Source organism: Emericellopsis atlantica (genome assembly GCF_019669845.1).
Source record: "Emericellopsis atlantica unplaced genomic scaffold F5Z01scaffold_14, whole genome shotgun sequence".
In the NCBI taxonomy this organism is placed as follows: Eukaryota; Fungi; Ascomycota; class Sordariomycetes; order Hypocreales; family Bionectriaceae; genus Emericellopsis; species Emericellopsis atlantica.
Window position 1 is genome coordinate 506,120 of NW_025764716.1, and position 16,332 is coordinate 522,451.

General features: G+C 54.2%; 7 protein-coding genes across 7 annotated transcripts; 3 read left to right on the top strand and 4 right to left on the bottom strand.

The window, feature by feature from the left end:
* Positions 1-44: 44 nt before the first annotated feature.
* On the bottom strand, positions 45-876 carry F5Z01DRAFT_674471 (complex I intermediate-associated protein 30; the record flags this gene model as incomplete). Its single annotated transcript, XM_046265045.1, has 2 exons — positions 45-751; positions 798-876. The coding sequence occupies 2 exons, from the start codon at positions 874-876 to the stop codon at positions 45-47; spliced, it is 786 nt and encodes a 261-aa protein (XP_046118080.1).
* Positions 877-1,247: 371 nt separating this feature from the next.
* On the top strand, positions 1,248-2,230 carry F5Z01DRAFT_674472 (uncharacterized protein; the record flags this gene model as incomplete). Its single annotated transcript, XM_046265046.1, has 2 exons — positions 1,248-1,482; positions 1,542-2,230. The coding sequence occupies 2 exons, from the start codon at positions 1,248-1,250 to the stop codon at positions 2,228-2,230; spliced, it is 924 nt and encodes a 307-aa protein (XP_046118081.1).
* Positions 2,231-2,485: 255 nt separating this feature from the next.
* Positions 2,486-4,692, bottom strand: F5Z01DRAFT_622672 (urea transporter; the record flags this gene model as incomplete). The annotated part of the gene is made up of 4 exons (XM_046261282.1): positions 2,486-3,546; positions 3,607-3,951; positions 4,496-4,575; positions 4,631-4,692. The coding sequence occupies 4 exons, from the start codon at positions 4,690-4,692 to the stop codon at positions 2,486-2,488; spliced, it is 1,548 nt and encodes a 515-aa protein (XP_046118082.1).
* A 287-nt stretch (positions 4,693-4,979) lies between these two features.
* Positions 4,980-9,155, bottom strand: F5Z01DRAFT_736971 (uncharacterized protein). Its single transcript, XM_046266796.1, has 10 exons — positions 8,595-9,155; positions 7,647-7,740; positions 7,502-7,576; positions 7,240-7,449; positions 7,055-7,187; positions 6,912-7,002; positions 6,615-6,808; positions 6,303-6,552; positions 6,140-6,210; positions 4,980-6,066 (listed from the first exon to the last, which is right to left on the bottom strand). Exons 1-10 carry the CDS (start codon positions 8,755-8,757, stop codon positions 5,326-5,328), a joined length of 2,022 nt encoding a protein of 673 aa, XP_046118083.1. The 5' UTR covers positions 8,758-9,155; the 3' UTR covers positions 4,980-5,325.
* A 2,197-nt stretch (positions 9,156-11,352) lies between these two features.
* On the top strand, positions 11,353-12,606 carry F5Z01DRAFT_656132 (N-glycosylation protein-domain-containing protein). The gene is made up of 3 exons (XM_046263558.1): positions 11,353-11,931; positions 11,995-12,142; positions 12,202-12,606. Exons 1-3 carry the CDS (start codon positions 11,444-11,446, stop codon positions 12,448-12,450), a joined length of 885 nt encoding a protein of 294 aa, XP_046118084.1. The 5' UTR covers positions 11,353-11,443; the 3' UTR covers positions 12,451-12,606.
* Positions 12,607-13,072: 466 nt separating this feature from the next.
* On the bottom strand, positions 13,073-13,680 carry F5Z01DRAFT_636821 (translation initiation factor SUI1; the record flags this gene model as incomplete). Its single annotated transcript, XM_046262237.1, has 3 exons — positions 13,073-13,314; positions 13,403-13,477; positions 13,653-13,680. 3 exons carry the CDS (start codon positions 13,678-13,680, stop codon positions 13,073-13,075), a joined length of 345 nt encoding a protein of 114 aa, XP_046118085.1.
* A 704-nt stretch (positions 13,681-14,384) lies between these two features.
* Positions 14,385-16,250, top strand: F5Z01DRAFT_119938 (uracil-O(2)--methyltransferase). The gene has a single exon (XM_046257473.1). The coding sequence runs from the start codon at positions 14,678-14,680 to the stop codon at positions 16,142-16,144; it is 1,467 nt and encodes a 488-aa protein (XP_046118086.1). The 5' UTR covers positions 14,385-14,677; the 3' UTR covers positions 16,145-16,250.
* The last annotated feature ends 82 nt before the right edge of the window (positions 16,251-16,332 follow it).

Consider the following 16,332-nt stretch of genomic DNA (forward strand, 5'->3'; position numbering starts at 1 on the left):
GAGTATATGATACACACGTCCTGCAAATCGTACAGCGCTCGAGGCTACCAGTGTATCTTTTCGCCTTTCCTTGTCCGTAATTGCCCTTCCACCGATGGCGCCTCGCTCATCGCCTTGTTCTTGTCCACGATGGTGTCTCCTTCTTCAACATCATTTGTGGCCCATATCCTTTCAATGCACATCTCGAATGGCCCTTCTTTGCGATCCGTGAGGCCGATGCCCACGGTCTTGACCTTTTGTCGTAATAGCTCCGTCTGCGGCTCGACCACAAAGCCAAAGTTGGTCCTCACGAAATCATTCCACCGGATAAGAATCGTCTCCCACTCCCCCGGCCGTGAGGCAAATAGTCTGTGCTGGTGGAGATCTGACGGTTCCACTCCGTCTGTCTGTACGTTGATGAAATAGGCTCTGCCGTCCGACTTTATGCGCATGGCCAGATATGTGTAGGGATCAATGTCCCAGTACGACCGCCCCAAGAGCGTTGGATGTTGATTCGGTGTGCGAAAAGCGGCGTAGCCTGTTCTTTGGATGGTTGGTTTGTCGGAAGGTAGAGCGGTAGATATCGAGCCATGGAAGCGGGCGTAGGCCTGTGATGATGTGGAAGAGGGAGAATCAAGGTCGAGGTTGGCTACGGAGGAGCCGCCGATGGTAGCGTCGGACATGAGAATACATGATGATATGGCGGAGGGTGAGTTGAAGTCGTATAGGGGACGGGGGCCCTGGGGTCCTTTTACAGCCTCGAGCTTGAAAGCTGCTTGTGTCAGTCGAGACGAGAGAAGTGAGGATGCGCGACGAACCAATGCTTGTGCGCCGGGCGAGCTCGTCCCAGCTTCGCCCCAAGACGCCCTTGTTCAAGAGTTGTGTAGTCGCGCGCATTATTTCTGGTGTGTGTTGGCCTCAGGAAATTTCTGTGAGCACGCGCAGCTCATTCGACGCTATCCTCCCCAGAGAAGGACTTCCTCGAGCCTCTTGGTTCGCGATGATGCTATGGTTGGAGTTAGGTGATTTGCACCAGTATTGTGGTTCGAATTAGCCGACAATGCACGGTCAAACTTCCAATTGACACCCGCTCGCCCTGTCCCAATCGCGGACCGGAGTTCTTCCGCCTCGACATGGCGATCTCGAAATATTTCCACGCGCGACGCCAAACCCGCCCATCCCCAAGCCGAACCAAGCATGGGGCTACACACCCGGTAGTACCGACCATCTCCTCCCCGTTCTCGTCTTCCAGCTTGCTACCTCTGGCCATGTCGTCCACCACTCGTCTTGTGCCGTTGCGGCGCCCGCTGTTCCCCCCGCTCAACCAAGTCCGTTACAACACTCGTTCGCCCGACCAGGAAAGGCGAATGCTGAGACTCCATAACCGCAAAAGAGACCACCTCGAAAAGCCGACCAAGAAAACTGATGGGTTCACACTCGCAGGGCATAATGCCGACATGGTGCGCAGGCAGCTGGAGTTGGGAACGCAGCCCCTGTTTCCCAGTACGCACTCGGATCAGTCCACTACTGCCATTCTCCTCCTTGCTGACAGATTCTGTTAGAAACATTCGTCTCCCTTCCGATACATAAATATCTCGGCCCCGAGTTCTTCCAATACTCATGGCTCCGGTTCAAAGCCTGGGCTCAAGTCTGTGCCTCCAACTTGGTCCTCAAATGGCAAAGCGCAGATACGACTTTTGGCCGTGCAAAATGGAAGATGAACAAGTCCAGGATTCCGCCGGCCGCGCAAGCGTTATACCGAGATCTCTTGGAAGCGTTCGCCGCAGGGGACGTGGCTACGATCGAGAAGGTAGCCACTCCGGCGTTCGGGAAGAAGTACATCCATGCGATTCAGAAGCGCAAGCCGGGCGAGACGATGTCGTTCGAGATCGAATTCAACAAAGGCTGGTTGTACCCGCGATTGATGAGCTACATGGCGACAAACGTCAGCCCTACGGATGATCTCCTCATGGGCGAGCAGGCTGTCGTGGCCATCTCCTCGATACAACGCCTTCACAAGGGCGACGACGTCAAGGAACAAAGAGTGCTGGAGTACGTGGTGGTAAGGAGGGAGTTTCGCAGGGGTGCATATTTGCCAGTAAGCCAGTGGAGGATTTGGCAGACGACGAAACCGACGACATTGGAATCGTGGAACGAGGCCGAGTCCTCTTTCAACGAACGGTTGCTCCAGCAGTTCGGCTCAGAAATAGGATACAAGAAGCCTACTGAGGAGAAGAAGGCCAAGGCATGAGCGAAAGGGGATTCCCTGTACCATCTGTATATTGTATAAGCATACTGTACTATCCAACGACGGGCTTTTGCAGGTAATATGGAGAGCATTGATTGCCTGGTCCAAACCCATCATGTACGACATAGATACAAACAAATCCATCACCGCCGAAATCCCCCCCCTTGCCACTACATAGGCATCCTGTATAGCAGCAATCCTCATCGCCTTCCCATCACCATTTTTGATGCTCCGCGGTCGTCAACCGGTTGCCGTTGATCAGAAGAACTTTCCAGGTGCCTTGGGGCCGACGCTGTCTTCCTGAGAAACCTCGTCACCCACGGGCGCCACAGGGGCAACCGGTGCTTCGGGCTCGGGGCGGTCCAGAGCATCGAATCGCTTCCCCTGCCTCTTGGCCATGACGTATTGGAACGCGAGCCTCACGCCCAGGGCGGCAAAGCCCCAGATGAAGCTGCCGACTGGAGCGGCAACGAACGCGCCGAAGGCACCCCAGTCGTCGGCATACAAGCCGTTCTGGATGATGAGAAGCTCGGCGCCCTGCTTAGCACTGCCGTAGTAGATGGTGCCAAAGATGAAGACCGTGAAAAGACCACCAAGACCGCCGACCACGACCTCGAAGCCGCGCCACCAGTAGAAACTATCCATCAAGCCGAGGCAGAGGATTGGGATAGTGGCGGCCGAGACAAGATCGCTGATCAGGTAAATCTGCAAGATGGAAGGTGCCTTGAGCGCCAGTACCACGACAGGAATGATGATGAGCAAGACGAGCCCACGGATGACCCAGATATTGAGCTTGTTGCGGAAGAGATCATTCGAAGCGGTGGAAACCATGGCAGACTGGAAGCTGTCAAACGCAGCCGTGCTCAGACTGACAACCATGACCAAAACAATGCCGACGACCCAAGCCGGTAGGGCCTCGAGCAATGAGAAAAAGGCCACAGAGCCAAGCTGCGGCGGATCACCGGGCCAAAGTCCAGACCAGGTTGCGATCAGACCAGTCGATCCGATGAGGGTGATGATGACGGTCAACGCAGCGGTAGCAATGGACACGCCAATCCAGAGATCCTTGTCGGTCTTGGACGAGAACGCACGCAGCCAGAATGAGGCCAGGAAGAAGTCATTGGTGAAGACAGCGACAGGCAAGATGTAGATGAGCTGCCACCCAAGGAGCGAGGGCTCGAGCAGGGGGGAGTCGCGGACAAGCTCGGGCTTGACGTCCACCTTGACGCCGATAGTGATAGAGGCGATGATGATAAGGCCGACGACCATGGTCCCCTGCACGACATCGGTCAGGAATGAGATCCTGAAACCACCCATGGCTGTCATGTCGTTAGCAAGAGTCCTGAGACGTGCCCAACCCGATCAATGATCACACTCACATGTGTAGATGGTGGTGATAGCCACCTGCACAATGATGACGGGCAAGCCATCCAGACCCGTCAGCAAGTTTACGACCTGGCCCACGGCGGAGAGCTCGGAGATCATGTACAAGAACAGCGTGACCAGCGTCATGAAGCTCAAGTACAGCATGGTCACTGTGCCATAGCGCTGTCTAGTCCACTCGGTCAGGACGAAGCCCTCGGGACACTTGCGTCGAATGATGGGACCCAGCCATCCGAACAAGAGCATCGGCAGGGCGGACGCGAGAGAGTAGATGATCATGCCCTGTACGCCGGTGATGGTCGCCAGCTCGGGATACGAGAAGAGGATACCGGATCCGAGTGCTGAAGCTGTTGTTAGTATGTCAACATCTTTGGTAGGGGGAAAGAATGGCATCGGAGCGGCAGCACGTTTCCCACGCAAGCATTAACTTGATCGAGTATGACGGTACAATCTCAGCCTCTTCGTCCATGAGCGAGACGAGTCTCCCCAACTCTCCTTGCGGAGAGCGTGGGAAACCCATCTGTCACGTCGAATCAGCGCCCGTAGTGAGCCGCATCCTCGCCTCCCTCCTCTGTACAATCAGCGAGCAGAGAAGGGAGACGAGAACACAAAGATTATGGTTTGCTGATACGAACCTTGTCGCGCGCATAGTGGCGGCGGTCTACTCGAACAGTGTATACCCCTCGTGGCAAATCGCTGATTTGGTCGCTACCGCTGGATTTGGCGAGAGCAAGGCTGCTCTACTCACCCGAAGCGATGAAGTTGAGTGCCAGAGGGAAGGCTGCGAGAAGTCAGCACGCCAGGTTCATGGGGGTTGGGACCGAGACCAGGGAGAGAGAAAGCTCATGCGATGAGGAGCTGTCTGTCGTGTGGGTGAAGTTGTACCAGTCTGCGTCCTGTTGGCGGACAAGAAGTTATCCTTGCTTTTATCCTTAAGACGCCAGGCTACGGTGACGCCCATGACACTGCATCTCGTCAGCTCTCCTCAATCCTCCAAGCGTTGGGAATGCTGGCGCGTACAGGAAGGCGCCATAGGTGAGGTAAATGATGGCGTTGGACGCCTCGAACGAGGGTTGGCCCATGATGAACGTGGCCCGATCGGTGAAAGAGAGTGTATTAATTAATGTAAAGGGTGAATGCCTGGGATCAATCTGATCTTGTCAGATTCGCAAGTAGTTGGGATGGGAGATCTCGTGAAGCAAGATGAGGAACAAGAAAAGAATTCGCGCGACTTTAAAGTGTTTCTGTGTGTCTTCCTAATTTTCCGGTCACGCACGCTAACTTCAGGCACCTTTTCGGGTTTGCCTCCAGTTGTTTCTGGGTCTCGAAGCCTTTCCTGTTTGGGAACATGAGCCAAGGCTTTCGACATCATCACGTCGCGACCTCACGAGGGAGCACGTTTTGTTGGGGTACATCTCCCCTTATGTCTGTGTTTTGATTTTCTACTCTGACAACCGAAGCAAATGCGGAAACCAGCCTATATAACGGACGAAAGGCCACCTCTTGAAGGAGATACAAACGGCAAAGCCAAGAACATACTGGTCTAGTAACTAGACAAAGGAAATCGTAAATGAGTGTGTGGAAGGTAAGTCCAGGTAACTAGACAAAGGAAATCGTGAATGAGTGTGTGAAAAGTGAGTCCAGCAAAAATGAAGCGATAGATCAAGCCCTGGTGATCCCAAGGGTACTACTCGTTGAGAACCGTCGATGCCTCATTACTGAGGAGGAGGAGGTGGAGGACCGGGGTAAGGCGGCAGCCAACCGCTCATGATGAGGTGCTGGTAGAGATCCAATGGGATGAAACCACCCTGTCCAGGCATGATGCCGTACTGCTGCAGCGCAGGAGGACCAGGGAAACTACCAGGCAAATTCGTGGCCTCATGGCCCGTCTCCTGGACTATTTCCTGGGCACGTGGATTGGCAGTGACTGTCGCTGAAGTCGCAGTCGGCTCCTCAGAAGAGGCAACATTGGGAGCAGACTCCACTTGAGCTAGACGGTTTGGCGTCTTTCCCTTGGATTCAGTGTTGCGATCCCGCTCCTCAACGAGAGCAGGGAAGGCGTCTCGAACGTCGCCTCGGGAAGAGCGAGACACAGACCCGCGCGTCCTTCTAGAATCAAGGGTTGAGTACCTTCGCGAGGAAGCCGTCGCACGTGGACCGTGTGAAGGCGTTGTTGCAGTGATAGCATTGTCCTGGCGAGCTGACTGAATCCGCGAGGCGCCCAGAGAAGGGGGCGTCAGGACAGCAGTGCCATAGCCACCAGAGCGGGACTCGTCAAAGCGACGAGAGCGTGTAGAGGGTGGCGTAGCCGGCATGGTGTTCGGAAAGGTGGACGGCCCAGCAATCGCGTTAACCGGACGGTTCCCAGCAGTTCGAGCGGCGTTGGGGGCGCGATAACCGCCCGTGCCCTCGAAAGCGCGAGACTCGCGGCGGCGTACTGTAAGTGTGCGGCCTTTCTAAGGCTGCCCATTCTGCAGTGTGTCAGTCAAGATCCATCGAGTGTGCCGTTGGGAGAAGTGCGACACTTACCATTCCTTCGATTGCGCGGTCGACTGCATCAGGGGACAGGAACACGATGAAAGCGAATGCGCCCTCCCGGCCTATCTCAAGGTCAGCGCAAGTTTCAGTAGCACCCAAGCGACCTGGACGAAGAATGCGGAAACGACATGTCGGATATCAAGTCAGAACTTACCGGGAATCGGGCGGCCGTCGTCGTCAAACCAAATTTTCTGGCGCAGGTCGACCTGGTATACTTGGCCGAAGCATTCGAACTCGTTCTCGAGCTCGAGCTCGGTGACACCTCCAGCCAAGTTGCCGACCCAAGCGGAACGCGAGTCCTGCTCGTACTGCTCCATGGGATCCAGTGCGCGGCGAGCGTAAGAGTCGGCGCGAGACTCATAGAGCTGGATCTGGTATCGTTTTCCAAGTGAAAGCTGGAGAGACTAAGGTACGTCAATGGGTCAGTGTTGTGGTTCGACTACTGTATATAACTAGAGCGACGTACCTTGACATCCCGTCCCTTCTCAAAACGCTTGAAGATGACGAGGAGTCCGTCAACCACGTCGAGCTGGCGTTTCTGACGGGATGACAGGCGCTCGACCTCAAAGATCTCGCCAAAGTTCCGCATGAGATCGCGTACCTCGATGGCATCGCGCGGAGTGATGCGCGAGTTCAGGGCATCGATGACGACCCACTTGCCTGTTGCAATGTTATTGATGTTGTTCGACTACCTTACGGAAGGATGCACAGGCATTGTCAGGTGAAAGACGGAGACAATTCAGAGGCTAGACTGGTGACTTACAGTTGGCGTTGGCCCGCTCGATGCGGCAGGGGCGGTCGCAGATATACAACCCTCGGCCACGGGCCAGAGCTGTCTCCATGGCTTCGTCAGTCTAGGCAAGGTCAGCAAGGGCCAAACAAAAACAACAGAGCAGAGTGTCGGACCGTGAACTGGCAGAACGCATACGGGTTGCCCTTGTGGGGATCACGACGGATCTTGACGAAGACCGTGCCAAAGCGTGTAAAGGCTCGGGTCACTTCTACCCTGAGGGTGTCGACAGATTCCTCGCGGTTGAGGCTATGTAGAGTTAGAGCTGGACCCAAGTTGGAGTAAACTCTGCAGAACTTACTTGGCTACAAAGGCACAAGCCGAAGGACGGTAGATCGTCTGCGCGTCCAGGGAAGTGCCAGGCGGCATCTCGTGGGTATTTCCACGGGAACGGACGACCTGGTATCCTTCGTCTGAGTTCTCGTTTTCGAAGGTGCGCTCGCTGCTGTCGTTGTCACCGGGATCTACGAAGGGGTCGTGGGCGCCGCCATGAGCATGGGACGAAGTAGTGCTGCCGCCGAGGTCAGTTGAGTGTAGTTGTGAGTTGATCTGAAGTAGCATACCCCGAGTTTTCCGAATTTGCGTAGCGCGCGTGCTCCATGTTGCGCTGCTTGGTGTAGCGATTTTCTGCTGGAAAACTATGAGCGGTTAGTCATCTCTCCTGATGTAAACAACAACAACAACAACAGCCACATGCAAAATACTTACGTCTTCGATGGGGAAAATGAGCGAGCCGCTCGAAGGTTCTGATCAGGCTTGATTCGAGATTTCTTGCTTCGACCGGCGAAGTTGATTGATGATCCTTGACAAATGTTAGTTTCCAATCCACGGATTGACGCGTGCCATCACTTGGAGACGCAGGGACGCTATGGGCCTATGCAGCAACTGTGGACATTCGTGCACGTCAGAATGTTTGCTAGACATTATCTGCACTTTTCTGCACTTGCATGAAAGTTGGAATGGTACCCTTGGACCACAGCCAGATATTCAGTCTTCTTCTCAGCGAAGCTTGACCGGCACTGGAGGTTTGTTTGTCATGGGCATCCCGTGGTCTGAGCCGATGCAGACCATGAAAAAGAAGTGCATGGGGGTCAAAATGATTCAGAAGTGCCAGAAGGCACATGAAACAAAACTTTGCAGCAAATTGCGTTTGCTTCTGCTGCTTCCGTGGTGTTTGTGTGGCCGTTTGTATGTCCAGGCAAACATGAAGGCAACAACCCAACAGTGCTGGGCACTCTTGAGGGATCCATGCAAACTGAAAGAACTTTTTGTATGCTCATCAAGGAGGAGTGTTTGACCGCAACTTTGTTACTGTCTGTGACAGCGGTGAAATGATTGACCAACAGGGACAGTGTCGAAACCAGCGCTCGCGGAGAGCACAGGTTCCTCTCCATTCTCTATGGAAGATCTCGGTGGCAGAAAAAACGACAAGAAAAGGCTTGTTGTAGAGAAAAAGAATAGAAATTGTGTTTTGGCCTGACCGACGAAGGAAGATCACCCATCGCGGCTCAGCAAGAAGTTGCGGAATTGCATAACCGCCAGTGCAGCGAAAGCAGTAGGGAAGACAAATCGCCTCAAAGAACAAACAGATAGACTTTTGGTGATGATTCGCGAAGAACTCTTGGAACAGTTCAGAGAGGAAAGGAAGAAACTCACCACGAGGAGGGACTTGCAAGCCGGTCGTGGAGCTTGCAGAGGACACATTGGCGCCCGAGCTAGTACCGTCGTCGGTGGACGCGTGCAAGTCGTCGAAAGACTTGCTCTTGCCCATGAAATCGATCCCTTCGACCTTTCCCTTGGGTGTACGATAATTTTCCATCTGAGAAGCGGATTAGCAACGACGACTGCGTGCAAAGAGGGCACGGCTGGGAACATGGCGGGAATAGTTGAGCCTATGGTGACTTACAATGTGATCAGGCAGCTTTGAGTAGCTCAAGAAGAGATGTAGAAGTATGGTCCTGGTTGTGAAGCCTTTCAGCTAGGAGTGGATCTGGCAATGGCAAGTTGAAGCTTGAACTGTTGTGACGTGGTGAAGGTTCCAAGAGGGAAGAGAAGCAACAACAGCTCAAGCAGCCAAGACAGCAAGTATAGGAGAAACAAGAAGCCTTGAGGGGATACCTTGAACAGATATTCGAGTAGACGGGGCTTCGAGGTTCTGATGCTAGAAGACAGTGAAGATTTGGATAGTGGATGGTTGAGGAGGAAGAGGCAAAGGTGAAGAGAGGGGGTTGGAAGGGTAAGAGAAGGTCAAGGAAGAGGAGGAGAAGGAGGAGAAGGAGAAGGAGGACGAAGAGAGGGGGCATGCAACGCGTGGATGTGGTCACAGCTTCACAAGCAGAAAAGATTCCCCCCCGGCGAGAGACTCGGGCGGCCAAGGCTCGCAAAACTCCACTGGCGGTGAACTTTGGAACCCCTGAGATGGGACGAGGGCGAGGAGACGCTGTTGTAGAAGGAGTGTTAACTGGGATACTCCAGGCCTCGTGATGGAGGGCGAGTCTCGTGCATCGGATGATAAACAAAGCAAGAACAAGGTCCTTCATCGGTGAGCATTGGGCCTATAAGGCCGGTATCGTGGTGAGGAGGAACCGTTTCCACGCAACACTGTAAGCTCTCGTGGATGTAGTCTTTGTAGTTGCTGATTGGGCCCATGAGCCTGGGACAAAATGAGTTTGCTGACTTGAAAACATGGACCCTGAAAACATACCTGAGGTATCTACTCTCCATTTGTCAACTTGCTGCTTGTTCAACATGTGTCCAAAGTCTCTAGAATGCCAACTACGGTCTGTTCCAGAAGAATATGGATGGCTGGACTCTATGCTTGTGTCCATCTACGTCGTGTCTACAGCCTCAGAGCCACAGGTGGACGAACTGAAGGTCAGGGAAGTGGATCGAAGACTGAATCCGCATGATGGCAAAATTTTGCTCGCAACATACGCAGCCAGGCTTATGAATCTCTGATACGTGATGCGGGCACAACGTAGGAAAAGCAGCCTGCATATTATTCTTTGTTGAAATGTGTGCACCTCATATCCATCTTCTCAAAATATCTGCTTCCTTCCAGGGTGCTCCAGGCTCGCTACAGTTGCTGAGATCTGTTGTCATGAGCAAATCAGTCTGCGTTGCCTGAAAGACGCAGGAGTTGCAAGAGGAGCGTCGATCTACAGCCTACGGAGACACTGCGCTCTACAGATTGAGACAACGAAGAAACTCCCACGCACTCCTACATGACACAAACGTTCAATGTTACATGTACATTCTAGACAGAGCTCAGAGACTTGATATTGCGTGGCGACTTTTCGAGCTCCACTCGCTCTCGGGTGCTTGGGAAGGGTCTTGCGGCCTTGCTCATTGGACTTCACGCTCGCACGCACTTACCCGTAGGATCTTTCTGTGATTTTTATATGTTCAGAACGGGGATCGGCATCAGTTAACTTCGTGGGAGCCTCATCATCCATGTGAGTCATGTCTCATGCAGCGCCGGCTCGTCACGCGCACGCTGTGGTGGCCCTGGTGGGGAGCGATGATTCTTCAGCCAGTGAACGAACTGAGCGTAGACTATCGTCGAAGTGGTGGCCTCAGAAATGACTGCCAGCTAATAAATGTCTGTCTCTAGGTAGTAACCGAGTCAAGGATGCACACTTCTCCCTGACGCACGACGGTATGCAATGCGCGCTTCTCCAAAGCGATGGCACAACCAAGTGGAAAACGGATCGTAATGGACGCGTCAAACCCTTTGAATTGAGGATACCGATTGTGAGGGCGTGTAGTTGCAGTTCTCACAAGGCTTTCACGGGGGCACAAGGTACGACCTTGATAGTGTGCATGGCAAATGACATGATCTTCAAACCGAGTCCGCCGACTGCAGTCTAGAACGACATGGAGCATGGGGCTAGCCGCCTGCTTGCCTGGACCGATAGGGCTGACCACTAGCTCATTGTGGGGGACTCATCTGCTTCATGGGAATGTTCAATGTTTAGGGGCAGCACTTGATCCTTGATCGAGGCATATCGTATGCAAAAGGTTACGTAGATGAGGGCCAAAGTGAGTCTCGATTATGAGCTGCACTACTGAGTTGTTTTAAGACCGTGCAATGGATCTTTGACGAGTGCAGTTGTCTAGCAAATACGTTTGCAAGGTAGATTGTGTGTAGATAGCAGTGACATACAGAACAGCAAAGCGCCAAATAACCTACTCGTAGCTTCACAGTGAAATAAATACAGTCAAAGAGCCTGGTTTCATAGCTGAACCTGCTGCATTGAATATCGACGGCCAAAGAAAGGTACTTGTTCAGGGTAGGTCCGCCCACACTGGCCAGCTAGTACCTGAGGATGTCGGTGCGCTGGTCCGAGTCCCCCGAGCGCCGCTGCTGTCCCACCAAAACCATCGTCATCTCCTTCTCCACACCCACATTCGCAATATCGAGTCCCACTACCGTACTATCGCCAAATCGCACTCTTTACAACGTAACCCAAAAAGGGGGTCCCCGATGGCCTAGGGACAAGATCATGTCCTCCACCCCAGCGCGCAGCCCAAAACACACACGCGCGTCCTCCGTTCCATTGTCACCAGAGAAAGCGGCACCACCGGCCTACGCCCTCACACCTGTCAAGTCGGCGGCAGCGACGTCGTCGTCCACGTCCCCTCGACCCGCCGCCCACGATGGAGGCGCCGCATTCGAGTCTGCGCCCAAGCCCACGTCCGTCCTGCACCCGCGCGTCGCCGTCATGCTGAATGTCCCGACACAATGGCACGCTTGGCTCTTTGCTCTGCGATTGGGATCTATACTGCCTGCCATACGGTGGGGCACGCCCTCAGCGCTACACCTGCTCCTGCGGCTGCTGCAAATCGTCGTAGGCGAGGAGGGCTATGACCTCCCCTTCCAAGGCGCGAGGTGTAGGAGTACGCCCTGGACAGAAAGTGTGCTGGGCTGCGTCTGGTGTTTTGCCAGCGGCTACTTGAGCTTCTTCTTCACGGACTGCCTCATGTCACGCTGGTGCGCCTCTCTTGGCCGTCTCTTCTCTTGGCTGCCGCATGTGCGGGAACTGACACATCCTAGGCTCATAAACTACACACCGCAGGCCACAATTGTCCGCCTCCTCGCCATCAACGCCGTCAACGCCTACATCACTAGTATCGTGCTCTCTTTAGCCGGCGGATTCCAGGACACGCGACTCCTCTTGCCCGGTTGGATAGGCATTGCGACCGTACGGCCTACCCCCCCTCCCCCTCTCCTTGATCCTTGGCGGCTAACATGGGGTCCCAGACACTCACGGTTTGCTACCACATCACGCACCAAAAGATCAACATCCGGAAAGAAACGTCTACATCGCTTAACGTGTTTTCGATTGCGAGCTACATCACCATGCTCACACTGCTGGTGCACATGTACACGTACCAGCCCGAGTACCCTGCTATGCCCGTAGTCACCAAGACGAAGCATTTCTGGAACGAGACGATGCGAATTACAGAGCATGTACGAGATACCATTGAGAAGAAACAACGGGAGTTATGATGGCAGGTCATTTTCCTCATTCAGAGTATGCTAGAGCGAAGGCGTTGGGGCGTCACTATAGAACACGATACCTTGGGTCGTACGGGTTTCACATAGAAGATGCTGGACGTCTTCCAAGACACCTTTCTTGCAATGCAGAATGCACATGATTCAGGGATAAAAAACAACGCGCTTATAGTATTGATTTCTGGCAAACTATTACGTATTGCCTAGACTACTGTTTGGGCTTGCCCAGAGATGCAAAGAATGACTGGCAGCCCATGGTGGTGTCCACTTGCCCATAGTCCAGCCCCCGCCCGGATCTGTCAGGGAGAGAACAGTCGCAGATCGATCCTGATTCTCCCTCCAGGATCGTCGCCCTGCCAGCAACCGACACGGGTCAATACGTTGTCGTGCGCCGCCCGTCACTCTTCCAGCCTACCACCCGTCCGAGACAGGTGATCGATCAGACGTGCCCGTCGCCCTGGAGAGTTTGTCCGGGATGGAGGCCCGTAGCCTGCACAGCTCAAGTCTCCCGAGGAAGTACTTGCACACACAGCCCGAGAAGCCGCTGTCCCGACGCCCTCATCGCCAACAAAGCGTGGCCGGGATGCCACTGGCGAGACGACGGAACAGGTCTGGCTTAGAAACCGTGAATCTTAATGGTCTTGGCATCCAAGCCTAGACCTTCCTTCTTGTCCGTGAGGAACTCCTGAACGTCCTTGCGTTGGTCTCCCTGAAGCTGAATTACCTCGCCCATCTCAGTGTCCGCGACAATGGTGCCATTGCAGGCGAACTTCTTCTTGATGACCTTGAGGATCTTCTTCTGGTCGAACTTCTTGGGGAGACCCTGGACTGTAGTCAGGGTCTTGCGTCCATTGCGCTCTGTGACATGTCAGCTGGTGTCGCGCGACCTCGGCGTCTCCGAGCTTGACCACGTGATGTACGGGCCGGGCTGGGGTATGGTACGTACGCTGAATACGGATATGAATGTAATTCTGCGCCTGCTTGGTCTCTCCGGTGTCTTCGTCGGCTTCGGCGAAGGGGTCTGTCGAGATGTGTTAGCGTCGGTGCTGTCAAAGGAGCGCGGGGGCGGCGGTGGCGCCGGGTGGCAGGCACAGAGACCGCTCAGACGATTCAGTGGGGATTTTGTGCGCTTGCGCCCCGGTGCAGGCAATGTGCACGGATTCGCATGCAGTGCCAGGCAGTGGAGTTGGACTTACCAAAGGACTTGAGGTTTTCGATGGACATAAACTCGGAGTTCTCGGGTGACTTTGGGAAAAGGGTGTTGTTTCGGAGAGGTGGGAGGAGTAGCGACCGACTTTTCTGTCTCGCTGGCTGTGACGCTTGGTTTACTGAAGTATGTATCGAGGGTGATTGAATATGCGTTTGCGAAAGCCTTTGAAGAAGATGTTAGAATGATGCAGCGCGTTGATGCGATCTAGTGCATATACTGACTTTGTTGCAGAGAGGTCTGTGGTCGTGATGGTGCGGATGCAGAAGCGAAGATCGGGTGCTGAGGAAGAGAAAGGAATCGAAAGGAGACTGGGGCAGAGTTAAAAGAGGGAAGGAGGGGCAATCAATCCCACCCACCTCACTTTCGCGGCCTGTGGTTTGCCTCAAGGCTGCACGGTCGGCACCTGCTGCGCTGCTGCACAGCATCTGGCGTCACTCCCACAGCACACACAGCCCGCTGCCCTCAAATGCCTCAAAATTCAGGCAGCATGCAATACCCTGAAGTATACGCCGCGCCCAGTTCGACACAGCGCTTCGTAATTAGTGCTTCTGATAAATTGACGAAGCAAGCACATGCAATCCTGCCGTGCTGTAATGCTCTTCTCTTTCTTGTGCGCCTTTTCGGTGAAGCCGTAGCTACAGTCATTAATGCCTTATCGCGTTCTGGTATCGATCGGTGCCCCTCCAGTGCACGCGCCTTGTGACACATACCCGCCCGCTTCGCCTTCTCACGCGCGCATGCGGACGATGGTGTCCTGCTGTGCAACACCATTATAGCCTTGCCGTATTTCGATAGACGCCGGTCCCATGATTGGCTGTTGACATATGTACAGTTAGCCTTGCAAAAAGCTTCGCCACGAACTGCGCTACGTACAACGAGTACAGATCTATGGATCGTCACGTCTAAGAGCGCAACTATCTACAGGCTGTCAAAAGCCTCTGGCACTTATTGACCATATTGGCTAGTGTCCGGAAGAAGACTTTGAAATCACAGACAGAGGAAGCAGGCAAAATGGTCTTTACGCCTGACTATGTGGCCCCAGATGCACCGCCAGCGTTTGAAGACATGTGCGGCGACGTGTGGACACAAATGTGCCGTCACGAATGCGCATTCTCGCCAGAGATCTTCTTTGACAAGATGATGAACCTCATCAAGAACCCCAACATCAACTCGTCGTGGCTGTTCCGCGCCGACATTGTGTACGATGACGCCGCATCGCCCGCGTGCATTGGGGATGTCGAAGACGAGAGCAGACCTAGGGTTAGGGAGGTCAAGGACATCCCGAGGACGAGGATCTTGGTACGCACCCTCGTGCCCAGAAATACGCTCCGGGACGCCCCCATGAACCAGACCTGCACGTTCCACCAACACGCCTCGCAAGGCGAGGAGGACCTCATCAGAAGTCTGGTCATTTACATCCCGCACGTTGACTCTGTCGAGGACTACCCCTTTTATCACCCCAAGGTCAGGGGCGTAGCGCACTACCATGAATGGGACGCGTCCACGGGTGCAGGTTTCATCTCCGTCCACTTCCTGCCCTTGGTGGACGTCCCCCTTGCTGCGGACAAGAACCTGCAGAGAATCGCCTACCATCTGCTGGAAGTCTTGCACAAACATGGCGAGGGCGTGGCCAAGGGCTACGTCAAGCGCGTTCAGCACGACTTGATCGTGCCACAGGTCAAGTTCCAGGATCGATACGCCGAGCTCAAGGGGAGGTATGCCAGATCCCTTATTGGCGAATGGGACGAGAAGACCGACCCAGTAAAGCATGTCTTTGAAGACCTCGGCATAGCGGCTTTCTTGATCGAGATGTGGACGGCCATGTACCGGGACCAGCCCTTTCCCGGGTTCGTCGACATTGGCTGCGGCAACGGCCTGTTGGTGCACATCCTGAATCAAGAAGGATACTCTGGCTGGGGGTTTGACGCCCGGTCGCGCGGATCATGGCAGAAGTATGCTTCCCCATGCTCTGCGTCGCCCACGGGATCGTCGCTCGCCCAGCGCCTCCTGTTGCCCTCCATTGTCCATTCCACCACGTCGTCTCCGGCCGATCCAGCGACGACCCATGACGGAGTCTTCCCGACTGGCACCTTTATCATATCCAATCACGCCGATGAACTTACCCCCTGGACACCGCTGCTCGCAACCCTATCATCTAGCCCCTTCGTGGTCATCCCTTGCTGCTCACACGCACTCTCTGGCGCCAGACAGCGTCACCCGCCCCCAAAAGACAAGTCCAAGGGCAACTCGACGTACGCGAGTCTGGTGGAATGGACAAGGCACATCATGGAGCGTTGTGGGTGGGAGGTGGAAACCGAGACGTTGAGAATACCGAGCACACGAAATATCGGCCTCGTTGGCAGGCGGAGAACAGTGGAAGAGGTGGACATACGGCAGGTCATCGCCGAGTTTGGAGGTGCAGACGGCTTTGCGAGTAATGTCGAGCAGCTGCTCAAGGGTGGCTTGCGAGGTCATTGATGATAAGAACAAAAAAATAGAAATGGCACATTGGGGTCAGTTCGTACGTGTCATTGCATTCATCTCATACATGTCTCTGACATGCTGCTGTACAAATCAAATGGTATCCCTCAAGAGACAGGCCTCCCCCAAACTCCGATTCATGGGCAGGCTCAAATGTGCGTTTCATCCAACATATCTGTTCTGAA